Genomic DNA, 23298 nt, shown 5'->3' on the forward strand with positions numbered 1-23298 from the left:
TAAAAGCTGGAGATCAAACTTGGAAGTATAGTTTCCACATAAGTGATTTCAGGGATTATAACAAGAACTTTTTTAAAAGGGTCTCCTGTTTTTTATACAAAGATTCACTCCCATGTGAGCAAAGAACAGGTGAAGCAAATACTTCTCTTAGAGCTAGCTTGATAAATACGCAGGGTCAAGAGATACTCCAAATCATTTGATCAAATCTCACCAGTAAAGTACCAGGAACTTATTTTATCAATACATGGAGAAGGCTCACAGGAAAGCAGAAACAAAGGTAAGGAAAAGTGGAGTGAGTAATGAACCTAAGATTTCAAATGCCTTTCAGCAGGAAAAAAAAAAAAAAAAAGAAAAAAGCAACCTCATGTTTCATAAAGCGAACATAATCAGCCTTTTCCCCTGGCGAGGTTTCTGAAGTACCAGTTTCACTGTAATATCCTGGTACATTCAAGTGAGGGTTTGCAGACAATGAGACTCAGAACACTGCTGATTTTTTTTCCCTGAGTTCCTGTATTTGCCCATCAGCAGGAGCGGGAGATGAAGATGTTCCCCATAATTGTAATTAGAGTAATAAATAGAATGTTGTAGTTGGCGGTATTGCCCCCCCCTCTAAATTAAGCAGGTCTGTAACAAGGGGAAATGAGGATGCACTTGAACTGCAGAACACCCACAGTGAAATAACATGGTTTAGGCGCTGTGTGTTCCTTTAAGCGCTCCTTTTCAAAGCCACAAGCATATTCAACCATCTTTTCCAAAACAAAATCATAAACTGTAAAATCTGTAAGAGACACGGGCCTGTACATCTATCTAGGGAAGATCTGCCATGATGTTAAGAAAGATGTGCTTTTATTAGGAAACCCTGCATTCTGCAAATGTCAAGCAGAGGTAGACCCCATCCTTACTGAAGGTCGTTTTATATCATTTCAGCTCGGACGGTGCTTATGGTGGATGCGTCTAGATGGATAACATGGCTTCCTCTCCTCTAAAATATCCCTATAATATACTTTGAGCTGTTCTGGTTCCTCCAGGGTGCATGGTACCCGTTAACCCAAACTATGATCATTTCCCCTTTTTCCCATTTTCAGTCCTGTTGGAATGTTCTCTGTGAACCACAGATAACGTTGTTTAAAGATTGCAGTTCTTTCTGTCACCACGGAGGTTAGCCTCTGGTTTCTGTTTTGAGGGTGCTGTTCAATAAAGCTGTGTACACTGAATGCCTTTCCTCTCTGAGTGGGCCTTGCTCTGTCCGTGGAAGGTTTTAATGAGGTCTCATTGTTTGCACCCCTCAGGTCACCTGAGGGGATAAGTGCATCCAGCCCTGTGGCTGAAGAGCATTCGCTCATAAAGCTGTATGTAAATCAGCTTGACCACGGCTCACGGTCAGTATCCCAGCGCTCAATCACTAATCGTAGTTAGTAGTTCCATAGCTAGACTGCTAGTCATTCTCCTCCATCACTAAAATCCTCTTCTAGTATGTCTTAGTAGAGATATAGAAGTCTTCCGGGATTTCATGAGATTCCGTGGAGAATTTTCAACTCGAACTGGGCTTCTCAGCTCTTTCCTCTCTTTTCTGCTTATGTTAATTGATTTCACAGCCTCATACCCGTATACATGAGATGCATATATATGAAGAGTACCAAGCCGATCTTCTTCTTTGGATGAAACTCTGCTTTTGTATAGTTTGCAAGACCCCAGTTGGTGATTTCTTAGATTCTTGAATCAAAGAGCCTCTTGGAATGATCTTTAGCACTAATGGCCTAAGACTAGGACAATGCCACATGGCTGGACCATATTGTAGTAAAAAACTTGAGAATTTGTATCCACTATCCTACTAAGTCTGGACCACTCTTCCCCCAGGTCAGGCAGTCTGATTCCTATTTTATATATATATATTTTTAATGTTTATTCATTTTTGAGAGAGAGAGCACAAGCAGTGGAGGGACAGCGAGAGAGGGAGGCACAGAATCTGAAGCAGGCTCCAGGTTCCGAGCTGTCAGCATAGAGCCCGATGCAGGGCTCAAACCCGTAAACCACAGGATCATGACCTGAGCCGAAGTCAGCTGCTCAACCGACTGAGCTACCCAGGTGCCCCTGATTCCTATTAAAGTAGCAATTTAAAAACGAACTTCATGCTCTCAGTGCTTAATTTCTATCACTTGATAATGCTGGTTGGTGACCCACTGTTTATTTCTTAACCACGTTCATACACAAAGGTCGATGGAAACCCATCATGCCAAATGTAGGCATAAATTATAGGTCCTGTTCTTCCCACAACTGGAACTGAACCAAACAGATATGACCTAGAGCTCTGCCCTCACTCCTGCCCAAACCCAACCGCGCTTTTTAAAATCTAATAAAACCTAAAACTTAAGCAAGCAAGGATGGCACTGGTCAGTGTTAAGGCAGCATTAAGAAATTAGGGAGCTTTAGCACACAGGTATTTTATTTAGCCTGAGCTTTTGGCCTTTCGTATTGTGACAGATTGGGGAAAGATAAAGCAGGACAAGGATGAATTGAAATCACCACTGCAGAATCCTCTCTACAAACCCCTGGCATTACTCACCTAGAGTCCTTTACAAGCATACCACTTTGATCTTCAGAAGGCATTAGGGTATATCTTTGAAGTCTTTTGACACCCTAGCAATACACCTCACACAGATTTATGAGTGTGTATAGCTCTGGTTACCACCACCATCTGCCACAGCCCCCGGTTCTTATTTCCCTTCCTAGCTGTGCACTTGATTCACTTTTCCCTTACGTAAAAGAAAAGAGGAAATTCTCAAAGGCGCTCTCTCTTAAATGTTTGATGTCTTCGTGTGTGTGTGTGTGTGTGTGTGTGTGTGTGTGTGTGTGCGCGCGCGCGCGCAGTTAGGTACAATGTGGGCCAAAGGACCCAATTCATGGGCTAATTCACCTCATGCATTTTTGTGATCATAACTATATCCCTAAACCTAGATTATTTTCTCATAAATGCGTCAATTTAAGGGAAAAAATGTTGGATCAGTGGAAGTCTATCATCACCACTAGGAAAAGGCTCCAGTAGCCATGTATGGTGTGGCAGCAACATTTTCTAAGCTTATGAAACATAGACTGTCATTATTGTAAGTAGTATTGCCAGGCCCAAAGGGTCCCTTCTCCCCTTCACCACCTTCAGCCCCTGCATCTACTATCTTTGCTGGCATCATGCCCCCTTTGTAAAGTCCCAATCACCTTGTCAAAATCCTTGCCTCGTTTATGGGAGAAAGTTAACCAGGCCTTTCCTCTGTAAAATAAGTTTCTTTACTTACGGCCATCTTTTTCATTAGCCACAACAACATAGTAAAAGTTTGAATGGCTACGTTCTTTTACCTCCAATTTTAGAACCATTTCTTAAAGGTCTCACGTATATTTTCACAAATGCAACCTCTAAATTAATAACTGCTCACAAATCACTTTGTCCGTTATATATATAGCCAGATCTTGTCGCTCTCCCAAATACCAGAAAATTGCTTGTGATTCATAGAGTGTGTCAAACACAATCTAATATGCTGGTTTCTGGTTTGTCACAATGACATTTGGTTAACAACTGATACCATATTAGACTCAGTTACGTGCATGGGGAAGGCACACCATCCACCCCAACCACTCCGCCAATCTGGATTCTTCCCAGTGGAGCAGCATTTGTGAGATTTGTGTTGGTCGACTGATTGGTCAGTTGGTGGATTGGTTTGGGTTTTCAACCACAGAAAGGCTAATCCACTGTGTCTTTTTCAGTTTTTTTCAAACACTTTGCTTATCCTAAGATTCTTTGCCTCACAACCCAGATTTGTTCATCAGACTTAAAACAGTCACACTAAATTCTAAGCATTTGTGCTTTGGTAATCAGAAGTGAATTGAAATAAAATCAAGGCATTGAATTGGCTTCTGAAAATCAACGTTTTCTCCATGGTTCATTTTTTTCTAAGATTAAAGCCCATCCTTTCCAGTCAGGAAAATAGATACATTTATAAATCAGCATCGTAAAATAGACAAACTTATAAGCCGACCACCCTGAAGGTTTCTTCACTCTTTTTCACTCTTTATGTTGTCTGAAATTTCATGAAATTTGAAATAATTACTCTTTGAAGTTAATTCTTTATTCCATGTAGCCCCAGAGCTCCACTAATGTGCTAGTTTTATTTTCAAATTGGAAGTACACTGGTCTTTACACTCCACTCTGTTTCCGTACAAAACTATTAGTGCGTGATTACACCTGCAGCCACCTCCCTTCCGCCCTTCCGTAAGCTTTATTCTCTTCCTGCGGCTGCTTTAGTTCTTCTCTGTGCGCGCCTTGCACCCAGCAAACTTTTCTAGATGCTCTTTTGGCTAAAATGCAATCGACACAGCTTGATGATATCTGGGGGGACGACATAGTAAATGTAGTGAATCACATATGGCCTAAGAATTCTTATTATTTCCTCCACAGTACCTGCTTAAAAGATGGTCTGGCTTTCATGCCAGCCTGAGTTGATGACAACTAATTTTCCCGCCGAAACACTGAGCTATTTTTTATGCTTGTTTGCTGATTTGTAGGGGGCAGATGGTTTGTCTCAGATCTCAGATATGGAAAGCTAGAGAAGGAAAGGAAAACAGAATTTGTCCAGAAATTATCTCGACAAAACTGACTTGTGGACACTTTTTTATGGTTTTTAAATTAGTTTAATGCCCTTGTTGCTAGTCTGGGTTAATTATAGTGAGAGAAATTAAATAAAAAACAGCTTTTTGAGATATAATTGACCTACAATTCAATGAATATATTTAAAATAAGTGCACAATTCAGTAAGTTTTGACATATATAAACAATGCCGTATGTGCATATACACGTATGTGAACATACACATTAAATGTTCATATATGTTATGAACATATATGTTTATAAGTGTGCGTGTACACACGTAGAAGTATGGCTATACACTATATGTGTGCATGTGTTTACATACATACATGAGAAGCAAAATTTTGTTCACGATTAACAGTTACTTCAGAAGGGACCAACTTCCATGCTTCACCTGTCTGAACACCACGCAAGGTTATCAGTTATTTAAAATCAATAAAAATGAATATATCTGTTTTTAATTTGCCATTATTCACGTATCATTTTCCATTTAACCATCGTGATAAGAATTATTTTACCTTACATAATTTGTTTATGTAATACTGCTGCTCTGTGAGACTACATCCAGGACTTTTATTTAAATTCTTTTATTTTCATGTTTAATAAAAGAAAAAAAATATTTGACCAGGGCTAATATAGTAACACAGCATAAACAAAAGTGGCTTTTAAAACCATATTTCAGGTGTAAGCAAGACTCCAGGGAACATTTCTGTGTGATCACGTTACCTTAGACCACCCCAAAAATGTTTGCGCTTCAGCAAAAATACTGACACCTGTTGTCACCCTTCAAAACCGAAGGTGAATTTTAAATAAATAAATATGAGACATTTTGAACTTGCTCTATTGTTCCAGAACTCATCATTGTATGTGTGCATATGAAAAAATTTGGGAAAAGGCCATTTATCTTTATAGTTGCTGTTTTCCAGAAGTCTGAAAAGGAATTAGTAAGAACATACAAAATTTTTTAGAAACAAAAAAACCTAAAGGAGTATTTCCTGCCTTTTTTTCTTCCAGCAGAGCACATAAACTTCAGATTTACCTTGTCATACCCTCCAGGGTACGATGGTCACCACAGCCATTAATGTTAGTGTGTGCACAGAGGAATGAACTTATACAATGCCAAGGACCTGGTGGGGGGAAAAAAAGAAACAGTGAGAAAAAGAGATATGTGTACAGAGCTTTAGAGATGGTGACCCTGCTTTTCCTCGGGACTCAGATTAGAAAAGATTTATCGTACATGGTCAAGAGGAGCTCCAACTAGTTCCCACCTTCAGAAATTAAAAGGAAGGACACATTTTGATTTGAGAACAAGGCATGTAGAAGAAGGAGAGGCTTTTACAGATAGAGTCGTGTGCAAGCCATTGTTGCATTTTTGCACACTGACATGCCGAAAGCATTATTTCAGGGGAAGAATGTAGGTTTTAATGTGCCTGATCCCAAAGCCCACAATGAATTGGAAATACGACCTAACTTCTCCACACAAACAGCCAAGCTACAAAATGAAAGTTTAAAAATCTAGTATAGTCTGTAAAACATGGTGAGTGTATATTGCTTTGAAGAAATGATAATAAACTATATACTGTTAGTCTCCTCACAACTCAGGAGAAAAGTTTTTCACTCTGCTTTCCTTCCTCGGGCTCTTTGGGAGCCACAAAAGAAATTCTGGTGAAGATACTTCACATGAAAAGTCTTTATAGACCCAAGCCTTAGGTGAAATCTGCCTCTCCTGTCGACTCTGTAAGTTCTTGATCCATTTCATTTAGAAAGAGTGGCTTTTTTTTTTCTTGTCTTCATCATGAACTTGGCTTCCTCTATACATGGTTATATTTTTGGCTTCCCAGAATTTGAGAATTTGAGACTAGTTCTAGGAAGTACAGAAACTATGTGGACAATGAGTACCAAAAGTCAGAAATGCTCTTGGCCCTAGATACTAAGAGCTGTAGCAAAGTGAAGTAAATGGTATATTTCCACAAACTCATAAATGCAGAGAGTGTAATTTCCATATTTTCCAAGAACTGGTTTTCCCAAGAAGTCATGTGGGAGGCAGAAAAAACATAAAAGAATTTTAATGATTTCTTCAAACCCACACTGCCAAGGGCCAGTGCAAAGAAAATGACAACAAAATGAAAAGAGATGTATGCAGATAGAATGTCTGCTCCTCCTCCCTTTGAAGGAGGAAAGGATTTGGGAAGAAGAAGAAAGGAAGAAAAGGAAGAGAAGAGGGGAGACAGGCAAATGGAGTAGGGGAAGGAGAGAGGGGCTCAAAGAATTAGGAAAAGAATAAGGCCACCAAAGGACAATCTGGGCCACTGCTCGTTTCCTGAAATCAGCAGACTTCCTCCTGTGCTAGTGCCTGGCAATGACCGAGTGGCAGGATGCACTCCTGGGGCTCTGCGCACACATCACCTTCTTCCTGTGAGACTTCACTGGAGTAATTGGTGGCAAACGCATCCTCACGGTTGATCCTCTTGTGTTTCTTTTCTTCAGTGGTCCTTTCTTTCTTCTTGTGCATTCAGCACCAGAAGTTGTACCTGTGTAATTATTAGGCTTTTGATTTAAGGAAATACCATCACAATTTCTGGGATTTGAGGGAGACAAAAAGCATAACAGGGCAGAAGTAGTTACGTTTGGAAGGAAGAATTATTGATATTTCATGCCATGTTTTTAGTGGTCTTGCAGGGATTGGAAACCAATTATATAATAGGTACATCTATCTTGAGTTCTAAAACAAAAAGTTGGGGAGGGTGGTAATTGGGCAGCAGAGAGACTGTAGTTACTGGATAACGAATACAGAGGGATATGCTTCAGGAGACAAGGTTTGGAATGCTGTTTTGGTGGGATGATGGGAAAATACCAACAATGATGGTGACGTAAGGTGGCTATTTTGTCCTAATGGACAGTTTCATCACCTTAGAAGGGGAAGATCAAAATGCTGGAAAAAAAAATCATTATGTTCATCAAGAAATTAAATTCTCCTAGAACATTAATCATTTCATTCTTAAAGTCAATTCCATTTGTGTAGTTTTAAGTAATAGGTGCATTCCTGAAAAGCTAAGTGAGATCACACATTCAACAAACATGAGTGCCTACTCTCTCCTAGACGTTTGCTTTATAAATCAAATTTTATTTTTAAGTTTTCCAGCGACCTTATAGTACATACAATACTAAAACAAGAATTCTAATCACAATATGCATAATCCTAATGTGATATTTACTTGCACATTTGTATTTTTGTGTGTGTGTGCTTCATGGTCTGAAAGAGTGATACTTTGTAATAAATCCTTAAAACTCATAAAGTTTTTAAGATTTTAACTACTTTACAAGCCATCTTAATACGTACATACATTTTAGAACTTGTTGAAAAGTTGGGCAAGTTTTTGATAAGACCTCGTAATTTCAATCCAAGAAATTAACAACTTGCCACCAAACAAATCAGACAGTTAATTTTTGTATTCACCATGAAAGGGGTGGGTGGATAGTTTTAGGTCCACCAGTGTTACAGGGAAAAAATTCTTAACCTGCAAAGGAGCAAGTTCCCTTTAAGCACATTACAAGTACAATTGTAATACCAACAATCAATACTATTTTCCCAGTGAAACATGACCAGTAGATCTTGGGTCACTTTGGCATGGCCACACTTTATGAATTATTATTTCTATTTCTATTTATCCCTTAATAAAACTACACTTTAAACTTTTCAAACTGGCATTTAAATTACTAAATAAAATGAGTATTCCTCATAATGAACCTAAAATGTTAAGAATTTGCTATAATGATGGGATTCTAGTCACCAGTTACAGACACAGGGAAGATGAATATATATTTATAAGGAGCAAAGGTCTATTTCTCTGTTTCTCTGAAAGTTTTCTTTGCAGCTTCTCAGCAAGGGTCAGGTGACTTGTGCCTGGAGTGGTAAAGCACTTCTAATATGACAGCAATCTTCTAACTAGGTAATTTTCAAGTGTGTATTCAATTCAGAAAGTTGGACAAAATAAGGAAGGCTGGAGAAGTATACTTTTTAAGTGGGATCTAAAGGCTGGCAGGATTTCGTGAACTATTCGACTGTTGACCTGATAGTCTGTAATGAATGTTGAATGGATTTTCATGATGTCCAGGCAATGCAATCTATTTGTTAAACAAATTGCAGAGGTCAACCCGTGGATCATGGATGGTTGTGTAATTGCAATTATGGTTCTCGGGCCAGGTTTCTACTCCTAGTTCAACTCTGTGGAAATCTGCAAACATCTTGAACATTTCAAAATACCAAGAGAGCTGTCCAAATGGAGCTTGGATCTAGACTTGGGAGTGTCTGTAGCCAGTTCTATTCTTGAATGCATTGCTGTGTTTACCCTCTTCTTGGCTTTCCCATCTTATTAACTAGCTCTCCTCCCAAGGACAGTGAAGTAGAGCAGAACAAACTGCTGGCTAGGGCTGCTCCAGCTTTTCTGAAGGGCAAAGGGTAAGTTAAAGCCAGAGTGTCCTGAAACCCTTAATTAACTCAACTAAAAGTGGAGATTCCTTGTGTCAAAAATGCTTTGTGTTTGAAAGACCGTCTTCGATTTAGCAAAAGCAGCTCTATTATAACCCAACTAACGGCACCAAGTAGTTCTTTTGAGTAGACACATCTGTGTAATTCACTTTCCCTGATTTCCTTTTTTTTAAAATGACTAAACTTCAGATTTGATTTTCCAAAGGATACTTACTCTTTGCTTGCAACCCAATCAATGTGTTTACCGTACAGATGAATTTCTTGGCTTTACTGGCTTGAAGAATGCAATTCTGTTTTCTTAAAAGTTACTTTACCTAATTGGAAATCTTTATTTTTAAACTTAGTGAAATGAAATTGTGTATTTCATTGCTTGGATTTTGCTTGGATTTTTCATAGAACATCACTTATTTTTCCTCTACCTGCTTGCTTTTCCAAATGCCTTTTCTATCACGAACCCACTCCCACCTGCTCTGCCTATTTCTGTCCGCCTCTCCTCCCAACACCCTTTCTTTCCTCCTGCCCTGTTTCAGGATACAGTACAGCCTGAATGTGGCAGACAGGCTGGCTGATGAACATGTTCTCATCGGGTTGTACGTCAACAGGCTCCGGAACAACCCACCATGGTTAGTGCAGGTTTGGCTGCTTGACTGTCCTTAGAGAGGGTAACAGTCTGCTCCCTTGACAAGAAGTCTCAGCAAGGGGCAAGTGGATGCCCTTAGTGACCTAAGGCTCACTAAGTCATCTTTGAATTGATTCAAATTAGACGTCCTTCATGACGTTAGTTTGAACACTTCCCACTCATATACCATGGAATTCATATCCTTGTTTAAACATAGTGAAAGGCAAAATTTGTGTAAATGGATGCCGTGCTAGATATTAGCCTTCAGTGGATGCCGGACTCTGGGTCTCCCCAGTCGATTGTATGATATGTGCCATGTCAAATGCCCGCAAAATAGTGATGCAAGAATTTTCTTATTCCAAGGACATGGATACCTCCACTGATTTGGAAGACAATGCTCCATTAATTTAAGATTGAAGTAAAAGAGAGGAAAAGTGACAGGATGGGATCATACCATGGAAATCATTTCCCTAATCATAACAGTGGGAGAAATTGTCTTTCAACTCTTCTCTGGCTTACGAATGTTTCTGGGTAGCCATCCTGATAAAGTCTGCTTTCAAGTCCCAGAATATGCAAAGCTTTCTTCCAAATGTGTTAAAATGTACGAATTCAGATAGCCCCTGTGTATTCAGATAAAGGCATTCTTAAAGATTTTCTCTTCCTATTTTAATTGCGACGTAGGAGATTCCTCTCATTGGTTAAAGTTACTTGGTTGTGATAATATACATGGGGTAAAAATGAAGATAAGTGGACAGACTATGTATTTATCATATGTTTCAGCCTAGTTTAGACTCCTGCTTTACAAATGTGTTTACCCGTTTCTTAGAAATATGTGAATTTTGCTTGGTAGCTCTAACTTTCTCTGAACTAAAAGCCAATGGACTTCTTTTTTTTGTAATTATTAACTATGAAGTGAACCAAGGGATTAAATTGCCTTTAAAATAGCTGGCCTCCTTTCCATTACAATTTCACAAAAAGCATCCCTGAAACACATGATGGCCATTACTCAGTCCTCATCACCTTCGCCACTTGGTATTGTTAGCCACTTCTTTGTTTCTAGAACTCTCCTTCCTGGACTGTTTCCTGTTCCCGTTGCCTGTAACTGTTCTTACAAAATTAGTACATGAGGTGTTTTAGGAGATAATGATGTACATCTATTAGAAGTTACATATTTACCTTAATTTGTATCTTAAAAATATATAAGCAGCACCCTAGTTTCATTTTATACCATGTCCTAGTTTCACGAAGATAAAATTAAATAGCACTCTTCGGTTAACCCCACCTTTTGTTCAAAGTTGCCGAGCTTGTAGGTCACACAGTTCCTCTTCTTTATTATATCTCAGCCTCTCAAAAGTATGAGCGAGAAGAGTGACAGCTTTAATCTTACTCCCAGTGAATTTGGTTCCCCAATGTTATATGGTATCTGAAACAATAGAACTCAATATGGAATTACCAAAAAAAAAAAAAATGTATTGACAGTCCTCAAAGAAGAAGTCAATACAGATTCAATCGTGTCTGAAGGCGAAGCTGTGGTCTCACACTGTGTCCTCTCCCCCATAATTCTGAGCACACTCCAGCTACTTCCAGCACTCTTCTTTGACCTTTTCTTAATTAAATTTGTGAGAAAGAAATCTCCAAAGAGGAAATCTCACAGTTTGTCACCACCAGCCCTTTTCCCTACTCAAGTGATTGATCACAATGACTTCATGGTCACTTAAGACAGTAAAACTGTCTCAGCAGAGACACCTCACATCTGCTTGATGAACGCAGAAGGCCATATCTATTTGGAAAACAAAGCAGAATTTAAGACTGACCAACGAAGCCGACTCCTTGTGAATAGCTGTTGCCCTCCGTATTTCTCAATGCTTTCTCCTGTTCTTAAAAATTCCCAACTCTCTTTTGAATTTCTCATTTTTCCTGTATTTCCTTTTTGTTGAATTACATCCTCACCATTCCCCACACTTGCCGTGATTATATAAGTGATGGGGTGATGTCTCACCTTCTCTGTCATAATAGTTATAATGCTTCACCATCATTCAACTCTGGTGAGATATGTCAGGGTTATAATCCTAACAGCTACCGTTTTTTAAAACACATGCTTCCTGCTAAGCACTGTGTCAAAACCTTATTTACATAATTTCTCCTAGCCCTTAATGTAAGCCTGTAGAGTAAATACATTCATCCCCATTTTGTAGATCAGGAAAGGTATCAGTTTACAGAGTTCACATGACTCTCCCACAGTCATACAGCTACAAAACAGTGGATCCAGGATTTAACCTACCTCATCCCAAACACCTAACTACTATGCTACATTGCCTCTTATAAAGCCTACGTAAACAGAAAGCCCTCCAGAAAGCTTTTCGTGACACTGCTCCCCACTGCATCTACCCTATATCTATTTCCTGAAGTTGCAAATCCTACTACGTTATTTTTATTTCATTTTGACAGATATTTTGAGCACATACTAGTAATAGGAATGGTGATTGTGTTACCATTTTTGTATTTAGTCTATGCATTGTTGTTTCCCATTGTAATTACAATCTTCAAAAGAGTAGGAATTTTGTCTTCAGTCTCTTGTATCTCATCATGGCAACCTGGATATGAATAATACATTTTACATTACTGGAGTACTTTGAAAATTACAGAACCCTTTCTTACACATTATTTGCTCATCAAAGCTCTATAAGTTTGGATATTATCAATTCTCTTTCACTGAGAAGTAAATGCTAGCTCTGACACATTAAGAGACTTATCCAACGTCACATGCTAGCAAGGGCTTGCACAGAGGTCTTCTGACACTGGGTCCCATCTATTTTCCACCCCATTCTTCAGGCTCCCTATCTGCACATCCTTCATGAGATGGTCTACAGATAGGAACCTAACTGCTGTTCTTGATTAAAATATTTGTTTTGTCATTATTCATGTATGTTCCTGCTTAACTCTGGGGGACTTTTCCTCATACTAAAGACTTAATACAATGGGAAACTGACTCATTTGTAAATAGTCTGCTGCTAAATTAGAGAAACCCTTGTGTTCTTGCTGGTTCTGATGTCAGATAAGCCAAATAAATTAACTGTGGCTCAAGGGAGAATTCCTGCTGTCTTCCTAATTCAGTGAAGTCTTAAAAGCTTTAACGGTTTTCAGCCACCTTTTCCAATGGGGGAGAAGGGATATCAAAATGTAATGAGTTGAGGGCTTTTTCTGCCCTTCCCTAAAGCTTATCAAGTGCTGGCCTTGCTAGTGGTTTATTGGGACCAACTGATGGGCAGACTAAGAAGATGGGAAACCAGCCCAGAACTTCCAACTCTACCCAACTCTAATTATATCCTTGATACCGTATGCATAAGCTTCTGACATAGTATTCTCAGCTCTGAAAAGACCCCCCTCTGTAAGGGAGAGAGTGCAGTTAAAGGCTACAGTCTATCCTTTGATGTCATGATCAATTACTGTCACTTAATTAGACCCCTGATTGCACATAAATAGGTTAAAATTTTTTCTGCTTATGTTTTTCTCTTAAGAAAATTTATTTAAATAATTTTTATATTGTATAATATCCATACCAATAAATTATATATTTGGTTCCATTTCTGGATTTCATAGATGGGGTCTAAATTATTATTGACTTGCCTGCTTAAAACCTTTTAATAGATTTCTACTGCACTTGGTTTGCACCCCAGCCCTGACCATGGCCTACAGGCCTGTGCATGACCCAGCCCTTGCCTAGCCCCATACCAGCCTCAGTGTCATGGGCTTCTCCCAACTCAGTCACAATACTTAGCAGCATCCACTTTGATCAGCCCTACAAACAGTTCCTAAAACTGCCTCAAGACCATGTTACTAGTTCTACCCTATGCCAAGAACATTCTTCCCATTTGACCCTTGACATCGCCTGCCATACACCCATGCTCTGACCTCCCTTACATGTATGTAAAGGCTGCTTCTCTGGCTTTAAACTCAGATTAAAGGCATCTCCTTAAGTAGGTCTCCCATACTAGTCTCTATCATGGCCTACCATTTATTTCATTCTTTCCAGAACTGCAATCATTGGTTGATAAGTTGGTTGGTTGATTAGTTTACCAGCTATCTTCACTGTGAAGCGGGGAGTTTCTCTGACTTGTTCATTGCCATATCTCTGACACCTAACACAGAGCCTGGCGCACAGTAGGTGCACAATAAATATCTGTTAATGTCATGGGATATTGATAGTGCTATCGGTATAAAATTCCCTCTCACCCTAAACAAAATTATTAGAAGTTCTTGGCAAATCTTTTTTACTAGTAAAATAAAGATTTCTACTTTTAAAATAAATCACCTATTATAAATTAGCCCTTTAGTTGAACATTTTGTGTAAGAGTATAAAGTAGGTGAAAAAGCAAAGTATTCAGCTTTGCCTATGGAGCAGTGGTAAACCTGGGTAACCCAAGTATCAACAATTCACTGACATGGGGAAAATGACTGATGGGGGGCAAAGAAAAAAGAAAAACTAAAAGTGATATTGGGAAAGAATCTATTTGTCACTTTAACGTTCTCTGATTTCTTCCACTTTGTATTCGTTTTCTAGAGCTACTATAACAAAATACCACAGACTTTGTATCTTTGACAACAGAAATTTATTTTCTCACAGTTCTGGAGGCTGGAGGTCCAAGACCAAAGTGCCGGCAGGGCTGGTTTCTCCTGAGGTCCCTCTCCTTGGCCTCAGATGGCTGCCATCTTGCCGTGTTCTTACATGGCCTTTTTTCTGTGCAGAAACATCTCTAGCTCTCTTCCTCTTCTTATAAGGACACCAATCATATTGGCTTAGGGCCCCACCCCTACGACCTCATTTTACCTTAGTTAACCTCTTTAAAAGACCTACTCCAAATACGGTCACATTCTGAGGCACTGGGGGTTGGGGCTTCAACACATGAATTTTGGGGAAGACACAATTCAATCCATGACAACATTAACACTAAATCCGCTGAAGTGTATGCCTTTAATATTTTTAATATGTAAGCTAAAAATTTGACCCTTTTCAGTAAAGGTTGATTTTGAAAAATGTAAATGTGTTGCAGTCTGTTGAAAGAAAAAAATTATTATCTGCACTCACTGAAAGTATCTCTTTTATATGAGTTTTCATTTCCGTATTAATACTATTTTTTTTCTTCCATAAGATGTTTAGGAGTTTCAGGTATAAAACAAGACTCCTGAGAAAGGTATTCCCTTAGAATTCTAGAAATATCAATCTGAAGAATATCATACCACCAGCGTGCATATCTGCATTGACTACATTGTACACAGAAGTTTTCTCAGAATACTCAGATGGGAAATTGATTTTAAGATGAGCTCATTTCTCGGGGCCCCTGGGTGGCTCAGTCAGTTGAGTGTTTGACTTCAGCTCAGGTCATGGTCTCACAGCTTGTGAGTTCAAGCCCCGTGTTGGGCCCTGTGCTGACAGCCTGGAGCCTGCTTCAGATTCTGTGTCTCCCTCTCTCTTTGCCCCTACCCTACTCGCACTCTGTCTCTCTCTGTCAAAAATAAATAAACATGTTTTTAACTTTATAAAAAAAAAGATGAGTTCATTTCTCTGATTCTAATACATTTTCAGTTTCCATGGAAAACAAGAGAGACACTACCAATCCGATGAGGTCATTGATGCAAATTAGCTAGTGTAGAACTAGGCACATGGGGGAATGACTCCATAGTGATTCCTTATTTAATTTTGAATAGGATTAAAGGCATACAATAAAGTAGATTTAAAATCTCCTATTGTAAAACCTGTCCATTATAATATGGTAGAAAAAAATGATAGCTCATGGGTATTCATCAATATTGTTAACTGGATGACCTTCAGAGTATGTTTTCTCCAAATGCGCTCAAATAAAGAACTTGGCATGGGACCTGGTCTCATATGTTGCTTGATAAATTGTATAAAAGGGACATTTGCGGGGCGCCTGGGTGGCTTGGTCGGTTAAGCGTCCGACTTCGGCTCAGGTCATGATCTCACGGGCCGTGAGTTCAAGCCCCGCGTCGGGCTCTGTGCTGACAGCTCAGAGCCTGGAACCTGTTTCAGATTCTGTGTCTCCCTCTCTCTCTGCCCCTCCCCTGTTCATGCTTTGTCTCTCTCTGTCTCAAAAATAAATAAAAACGTTAAATAAATAAATAAATAAATAAATAAAAAATAAAAGGGACATTTGATTACAAATAAATGGCAGTGTTGCCACTTCGGGGAAACAAGAGAAAGCTGTCACTGTTCAGCTAACTCGTCCCTCTGTTTAGGAAATCAGAAATGTAAAGTCCCCCTAGGGCTTCCGTAAAATCTTTCATTGATTCAACTAAATGGTCTTACTTCTTTTTTGGTATACCCTAGAATACTGGCCAGTAACCAACCAAACGTTCGAGAGCAAAAAGCTAAGTTATAGGTAAGGAGATGATCATGCAAAAATGATTATAGTGAGACAGTGTTACCTGCTTTGTAGAGGTAAAAGTAAAAGGAATACTCCCATAGAGTCTCACCGTGTGCCCTGGCACTGCTCTAAACGGTACATAATAATCCTCCCAGCACACCAGGAGGTATATTATCACTATATCCCTGTATTATAGGTGAAAGAACTGAAGCACAGAAAGGTTAAGTGATTTGCCCAAGGTCAGACAGCTTGTAACTAAGAGGGCTGAGGTTTGAATTCAGAAATGATCCAGTCCCACCTCGCACCCACTCTTATATATCATTCCTATCTGTATTCACCCCTAAGAGTAAGCATTTCTTCTGAGTGGGAGCTTACCTTTTTCAGATACCATCATCTGCTCTCCTAATCTTTAAAACAACAACAGAATTTGAACCAAAGAGAATTTGCCATGACTGCAGGTGGGGAAGATCTGATGTTGATAAATATGGAAGAGTGTAATGACATTTCTGTGAACCTTAACACCTAAAAAGAGCAGATAAGGAATCTGCATCCGGCAACTGAGTGTATCTTGATTCCAATTCCGCCAAATGTGAAGACTTCACAGTTCAATTTTAGACGGCATGGTTAGTGTTAAAGTACTGTGTTTTATCTTTACCCTTCTGATTTTCCCAGTGTTGAGAATGCACGCAGAGCCAAGAAGGATATAGAAACGTGGATCAAAGTCCATGACGCTGCAAGCCAGAGAGCTAACCTGTGTTTGTTCTTTTGTCCAACTAACGCTTAGGCACTTCCTGCTGTGTTCCAAGTGCTGTGCTAAACATTCAAGATCTAATGGTGACAAAATGGAACCATTCTTTCCTCAAAAAAGCTACAGTTTAGTAAAGGATAAAGACAAGTGAAAAAGCAATGAAAACGCAAAAGGGTAACAGGTACAATAAGGGCAGTGAGATGCCGTGGGATATGTGAGGAGCAAAATCCCGAATTTAGAGGTTGGAAGTGAGGGTAGGAAATGGCAGCTGAAGCCAACAGCAGGATGATGAGGAATCGGCCATGTGGAAGCGGGTGGAGGAGGCAGAGAGATCGTTCAGAGCAGAGAAAATGTGGAACTTCTTGAGGAACTTGACCCGGTAAGGCTGCTAGAGTACCAGGGGTAAAGGATGAAGCTAGATTATGCAGGACCTTCTGAGTCTTATGGAGGAGTTTGAAAACTGAGAACCCATTGAAAGATTTTATGCATAGGAATGTTACAGCCAAATTCATTTTTAAAAGATCACCGACCACAGGATGCAAAATGAATTGGAGGGAAGACTAAGTCTAAAATGGGAAGAACCTATTGAGAGGGCTTCATGACAATTCTGGATGACAGTGGCCTGGAACACACCCGTGACCATTGGAACGGAAGGAAATGGAGAGTTTGAAGAGGGTAGAATGCATGGCCTTGGTGTTACAACAGTGAGCTGATAAAGTCAGGGTGTCGATAAAGGAGTTTGAAGGCATCCCTATAAGGATGCCATTATCCTGGTAAGTTTTATCATTTTTATCCAGGAAGATTGCCATTTCATGATTTCCTATCTTTTCCTTTTAAGCCAGTCGTTAAAGAGACACCAGTTGAAGCTTTGAGAGTTAGTTCATTTCCCTCCGCGTTCGTTAGTCCCCTAAAACCACTTCTTGGGCCCCAGAATCACTTTGCTCCTTTCCGCCCCACCTCTCTTCTGCTCACTGTGCTCCCAAAGGCCTGAACGGGCTCTATTCCCATAGTATGTTGCTCTCAACCAACTGCGAAACAACCTGATCAAGTAAACCTCCACTTCATGGCGACTAGGAATGCCTTCTCAAGCGGTAATCCTCCTCTCAGCTGTTTGCATTTTAATAGAAGAGTAGTGCCTGAGGCCCAGTGGCCTTAAAAAATTAATCTCTGGTGATAAAATTCCTTTCACCCGTTCAGGAAGATGGAAAAATATTAAGAGAAAACTTAGAAGTATTTCCGCTGCCCTTTAGACCACATTAGTATTTGGTTGACTGTCCTGCCTGGGAAGTCAGTACAGGCTTGTAGAGAAACCAAAGAAATGTGAACAAACCCTGGGTTCCCAGAAACCTTTGCTAAATCACAGTTTAGTAGGCCCTACCTCAGCCGAGGCCACTTAAGTTTCTTAGGATGCCATTTTGAATCACTAGCAACACACAATGGCCATGCATTTAAGGTAGAAAGTGGAGAGCTTTCAAAATAATAGATTTTTCTGCTCTGAAATACAGTCTACACAGCAGCCACTTTTCAATTCATCATGGTCTTGTAGCAAGATTACTGATTATAAAGTCTTGAAATGAATAGCCAGGGATGGAGAAAGCGTTGGAATCGGTATTTCTCTAACGATTTGGGGATTATTGGCCATTCATTTTCAACTATTTGTAATTGGAGTCTTGAAATAATGGAATTTATCAGAGGAATGCCTCATTCACCCTTGTATAATTTGAACATACTAAAATGGCACATGTGGACTCATAAATCGTTTGTGTGCACAAAGGGGTAATATATCACTCCACCCCTCATTCACTCAGGGCTGGGGGAGGGAAGGCATGGAAGTATGAGTTATAGCTTACTAGACAGGATCCCATAACTTCACGTCTTACATCTCCAAGAGGCTTTTTTAATGTAGCCTTTATATTATTTATACTTGCTGGTCATTCATGATAAAAGGCACTTTTATCATGAGGTTTTTTATCAGTTTTTTTTATTATTTATTTATCAAAACACACGCAAATGTTTTTGACAAAGTCACTTTCAGGCAAACAGATCATTGCTCTGGGCTAAGAGCAGCGGCCCTGTTGTCTACACAGACTGTGCTGAAATTAGGCATATTATTTCTAATACCAGCCAGAAATGATAAACACGTTAAAATCAAATTAAATTGTTTTCTTTGTGGGGTAGTTTTATGTTTAAAGTGAACACACTGTGACTTTTTTATTAAAGCGATGACAAGAAATTCAGTTATTATTTTTAACCACTACAGAGTGCAGACGTTGTGTTATAGAGACAAACATCTGCTTTATGGCATCAGTTCTCCAGAACTAACACCTTTTGCTGTTAGAATTATTTCTTACTCCAAGTCTTTGTTATGCTGATTGAAATCTCAGTCTCTGGGGATTGGTACCACACATATGTGAGCCTGGAACCTAGAATTTTCTGGGTTAAGGAATGTTTATAAAATACCATAGATGCTGCATGGATATCAAATACTCATAAAAAATTATTTCTTTTATATGGTTTACATTTGGGGTTTATTTCATGTGTTTAGATTTTCCATTTTATTCTCAAGATCTTCTAGATCCTTGCCACTGAAAGTTTTGTCCTTAGACCAGCAGTATCAGTGTATCTTGGAAGCTTCCTTAGGAATGCAGATTCTCAGGTTCTACCCCACGCAACCTACCCTATCACCCCAGCTACAGAACGAGGAACTACATTTTTTACAAGATCTCCCAGTCATACGTATGTACGCTAATACTTGAAAAGCCCTACTCTACATGGTTGTTGGATGGGAGTATTTTGAAGGAGACATGAATCATGAATGAATCTGAACAGGTTGCTTAAGAAGCAGAATAATGTGTTCTAGGCATCATATTAGCTTGATGTGTTTTACATGCATTATCTGCTATGGACAAAAGGAAAAGAGAAGAGTTTTTATTGAGGGTAGAGAAGTGACTTAGTAAATGTAGATATTCAGGAATATTCTACGTGGTTATTGTAGCCCAGAGAAAAGGGCTAAATCTAAAGTGGAAGTATTCAGGATAACAACAGGTATAGTTTACACGTGTGAGGAGTATAGACTGGTACAGAGATGATGGATACAGGAATGTTTTCTGAATGATAAGAGACAATGTTACAGGAATGGATTCAGCCAGCCAGGGAAGAGCGATTTGGAAGTGACACAGCTAATATTCTGGAAGCACATAATGATGTTCACTCACCTTCTCACTTTTGAACAAAAATTAAAAGACTGGGTTGCATATTTACTTTATGTGTGAACATACATGTAAATAATATACGTGCATGTTGCTTCTTGTGGATTCAAGTCTTTGCAGTGGATGATTCTTACAACCTTACCACTGGCATAGAAGTGTGTTACTTTCAGTGTATACTCATGAGTAACGACCTTTTTTCTTTAAGAATCATGGGCGGGGAATATAAATGGAGGAGAATATATTTAAGGATGAGAGAAACTAGTTTCTATTCTTGATTCTGACCCGGTACTCACCATGATAACCGATAAGCCAAACTGTAACCATCTAGCCGGTTAACAGCATTGGCATTACTGGTATGTTTCATAGAAACTTTTTAATGGCATGCAAAACTTACTCTTAAGTGAAGGGCCTTCTCAAATACAGGAGAGTTGATAATGCGTCTATTCGCTTTAGTTTTTTTAGGGACTCAGATCATCCTTATTCTAGTATTAACAATCTACAATTATAAGAGACAATAAACAATTCCCATTAATGTCATTAGAAGCCACTCCTATAATTCCACTGCTCTAGAAGTAAATAGAAAATGGCAAGTTACCTGGGTAGTAATATTATAGTTAACAGTTTGTATTAGTTATCTATTGCCTTGTAACTAATTGTCCAAAAACTTAGCAGCTTAATGGAACAAACATTTACTATCCCACAGTGGGTCAGGAATCCGGCATGGTGCCCGTGACTCAAGGCTTGTCATGTGGTTGCAATCAAGCTGTTAGCTGGGGCTGCTATCTTATCTAAAGGGTCTATGTGTGGGATTTCATTCACAAGGTTATTATTGGCTAGCTTTGGTTCTTTATCACATGGGCCTTTCCATGGGCTGCTTGATGACATGGCAGCTAGCTTCCCACAGAGCAAGCCATCCAATGAGCTCAAGAGAGAGAAATCATACTCAGGATGGAAACCATGGTCTTAATCTTGAAAGTGACATTCCATTACTTCTGTCCATGAAACTGAATAGAAACTGACTGTTTCTATTCATTAAGAGCAAGCCAGTAAGTCCAGCCCATACTAAAGGAGGAGGATTACACACACAAGGGTGAATATCAGGAGGTAGGTATCACTGCAGGCTGACCACAACTGGGTTTGGTTTTTGTTGGTTTTTTTTTTTTTGGTGCTTCCATATTTTCTGACATGCCCATTGTGGACATGTATTTCTTATGTAATAAGGAAGTAAAAATGTTAAAGGCAATAAAACTGAAGAGAAAATATTACTTTTTAAAGTTTTATTTATTTATTTATCTATTTATTTATTTGAGAGAGAGAGAGCATACAGGAGGAACAGAGAGAGAGAGAGAAAGAGAGAGGGAAAGAGAGAGAGAGAATCCCAAGCAGGCTCCTTGCTGTCAGCACAGAAAAAGAGAAAATATTCTTTTATCAGAAATGTTGATGAGAAAAGTAACTTGTTTGGAGTTTTCTTAGTAAGACATTTAATTGACTGAAGACAGGATTTATTAACGCAACTTCCTGGCCACGTGTTAGATCGTGCCATGAATCCACGTCTGAGATCGTGAACCTAACAGGGTTTCATATAGCTTTCAAATTTTTACACCGAAAAATTGAAATAGCAAGCGCCTCTGGTGGTAATATACATCCATCCGTCTTTCTCACTGCCTCACGGTCTTCTTCTTGCTCTGTTCTCAATAGCATGCTTGAGAGTTCGAACCGGCTCGATGAAGAACACAGACTGATCGCCAGGTACGCGGCAAGACTGGCAGCAGAGTCCGCTTCGTCTGTAAGTAGTTTGAGTGAGAGTCTGTCATGTTCACTGTTATCCTTACAGTTGGTGCGACGACAGCAAAGCTGAGAACTTGTGTGACCTGCAGGACCTAAACACGAGCCTTCTACTTCTATTTTTCACCGTCCAGCTATGGGTCTGGTGTGGCATAAATCGTAGCTTTAGGTATTCTATTACAACACTGCTGAACCAGCCCAACACCGGGTGTGTCTGGATAATTCCTGATCAGTTAAGAGAAAGAGGAATGACTCAAATCCACAACTGGCTCAGATAAGTTTCCACTTTTATCGATATGTAGTATATACAAGAAACAGAAAACTATGTACTGAAATCAGAGGAAAAACCTGGATCACAGCTCGAAGCTGCCGTTCGCTAGGCTTAGCTACGGGAAGTCATTTAGGATATAAAACATAGGACCCCGAATCCTTTGTTAGCAACACAAATCACTTCTTTGTTAAAAGAAATGCCAATTAAAAAATCATAGAAAAGCTTTATGAGAGCCAGGCATTTACCAAGCTTAATCTTTCTACAGTCAGGTGTCTGGACATTAAAAAGCAGGCTGAGTTTTTTCATTTCTGGGGGCGTAGGCAATTGATGCCATTTTTAAAAGCTTGGCATTCTTTAGTGGAAAGATTAATTGTGATTTTTTTTTTTAATTTGTTTAAAAACCAGTTGAGGAACTTCTAAAATGTACTAAAATGTAGAGCAAAGAAAGCAAAGCGCAGGGAACTATACATAATCTGACTCTGTTTTTATAAAAAATGACAAATTAAACCTTCATTAAATGCACACATACATGTACATATATAAATACAGTATGTGATTACATGTATATACATATGTAAATGTACATACATATGTAAAAGTTGACTTTTATTTGGAAATATGAAAATCAATCTATCCTTGTTGTAAAAAATCTTCTTGGGGTACCTGGGTGGCTCAGTCGGTTAAATGTCCAACTTCAGCTCAAGTCATGATCTCACAGTTCATGAGTTTGAGTCCCGAGTCAGGCTTTGGAATCTGTGACTCCCTCTTTCTCTGCCCATCTCCTACTCACACTATGTCTCTCTCTGTCTCTCAAAAAATAAATAAATGTTGGGGCGCCTGGGTGGCGCAGTCGGTTAAGCGTCCGACTTCAGCCAGGTCACGATCTCACGGTCCGTGAGTTCGAGCCCCGTGTCAGGCTCTGGGCTGTTGGCTCGGAGCCTGGAGCCTGTTTCCGATTCTGTGTCTCCCTCTCTCTCTGCCCCTCCCCCGTTCATGCTCTGTCTCTCTCTGTCCCAAAAATAAATAAAAAACGTTGAAAAAAATAAATAAATAAATGTTAAAAAAATTTTTTAAATCCTCTTGTAATTATAATCAATGTATTGTGTAAAAGAACTCATTTGATACAATAATACTTTGATTTTACAACAAAAAGTACGTCTA

General features: G+C 39.3%; 1 protein-coding gene across 24 annotated transcripts in view; it reads left to right on the top strand.

Moving 5' to 3' along the window:
• DTNA (dystrobrevin alpha) overlaps nucleotides 1-23298 on the top strand; it is a 354664-nt gene that overhangs the window by 291714 nt on the left and 39652 nt on the right. For 15 of the 24 annotated variants that reach the window (XM_042961697.1, XM_042961704.1, XM_042961702.1 and 12 more), the window contains 2 exons: nucleotides 1290-1379; nucleotides 21780-21867. In XM_042961697.1, coding sequence (XP_042817631.1) covers nucleotides 1290-1379; nucleotides 21780-21867 — 178 coding nt within the window. Of the gene's footprint in view, nucleotides 1-927; nucleotides 1207-1289; nucleotides 1380-9014; nucleotides 9093-9652; nucleotides 9746-21779; nucleotides 21868-23298 lie in introns of those variants that run through there. The other 9 variants (XM_007090764.3, XM_042961701.1, XM_042961705.1 and 6 more) reach the window with 3 other exon arrangements.

This window comes from Panthera tigris, chromosome D3 (assembly GCF_018350195.1).
Source record: "Panthera tigris isolate Pti1 chromosome D3, P.tigris_Pti1_mat1.1, whole genome shotgun sequence".
In the NCBI taxonomy this organism is placed as follows: Eukaryota; Metazoa; Chordata; class Mammalia; order Carnivora; family Felidae; genus Panthera; species Panthera tigris.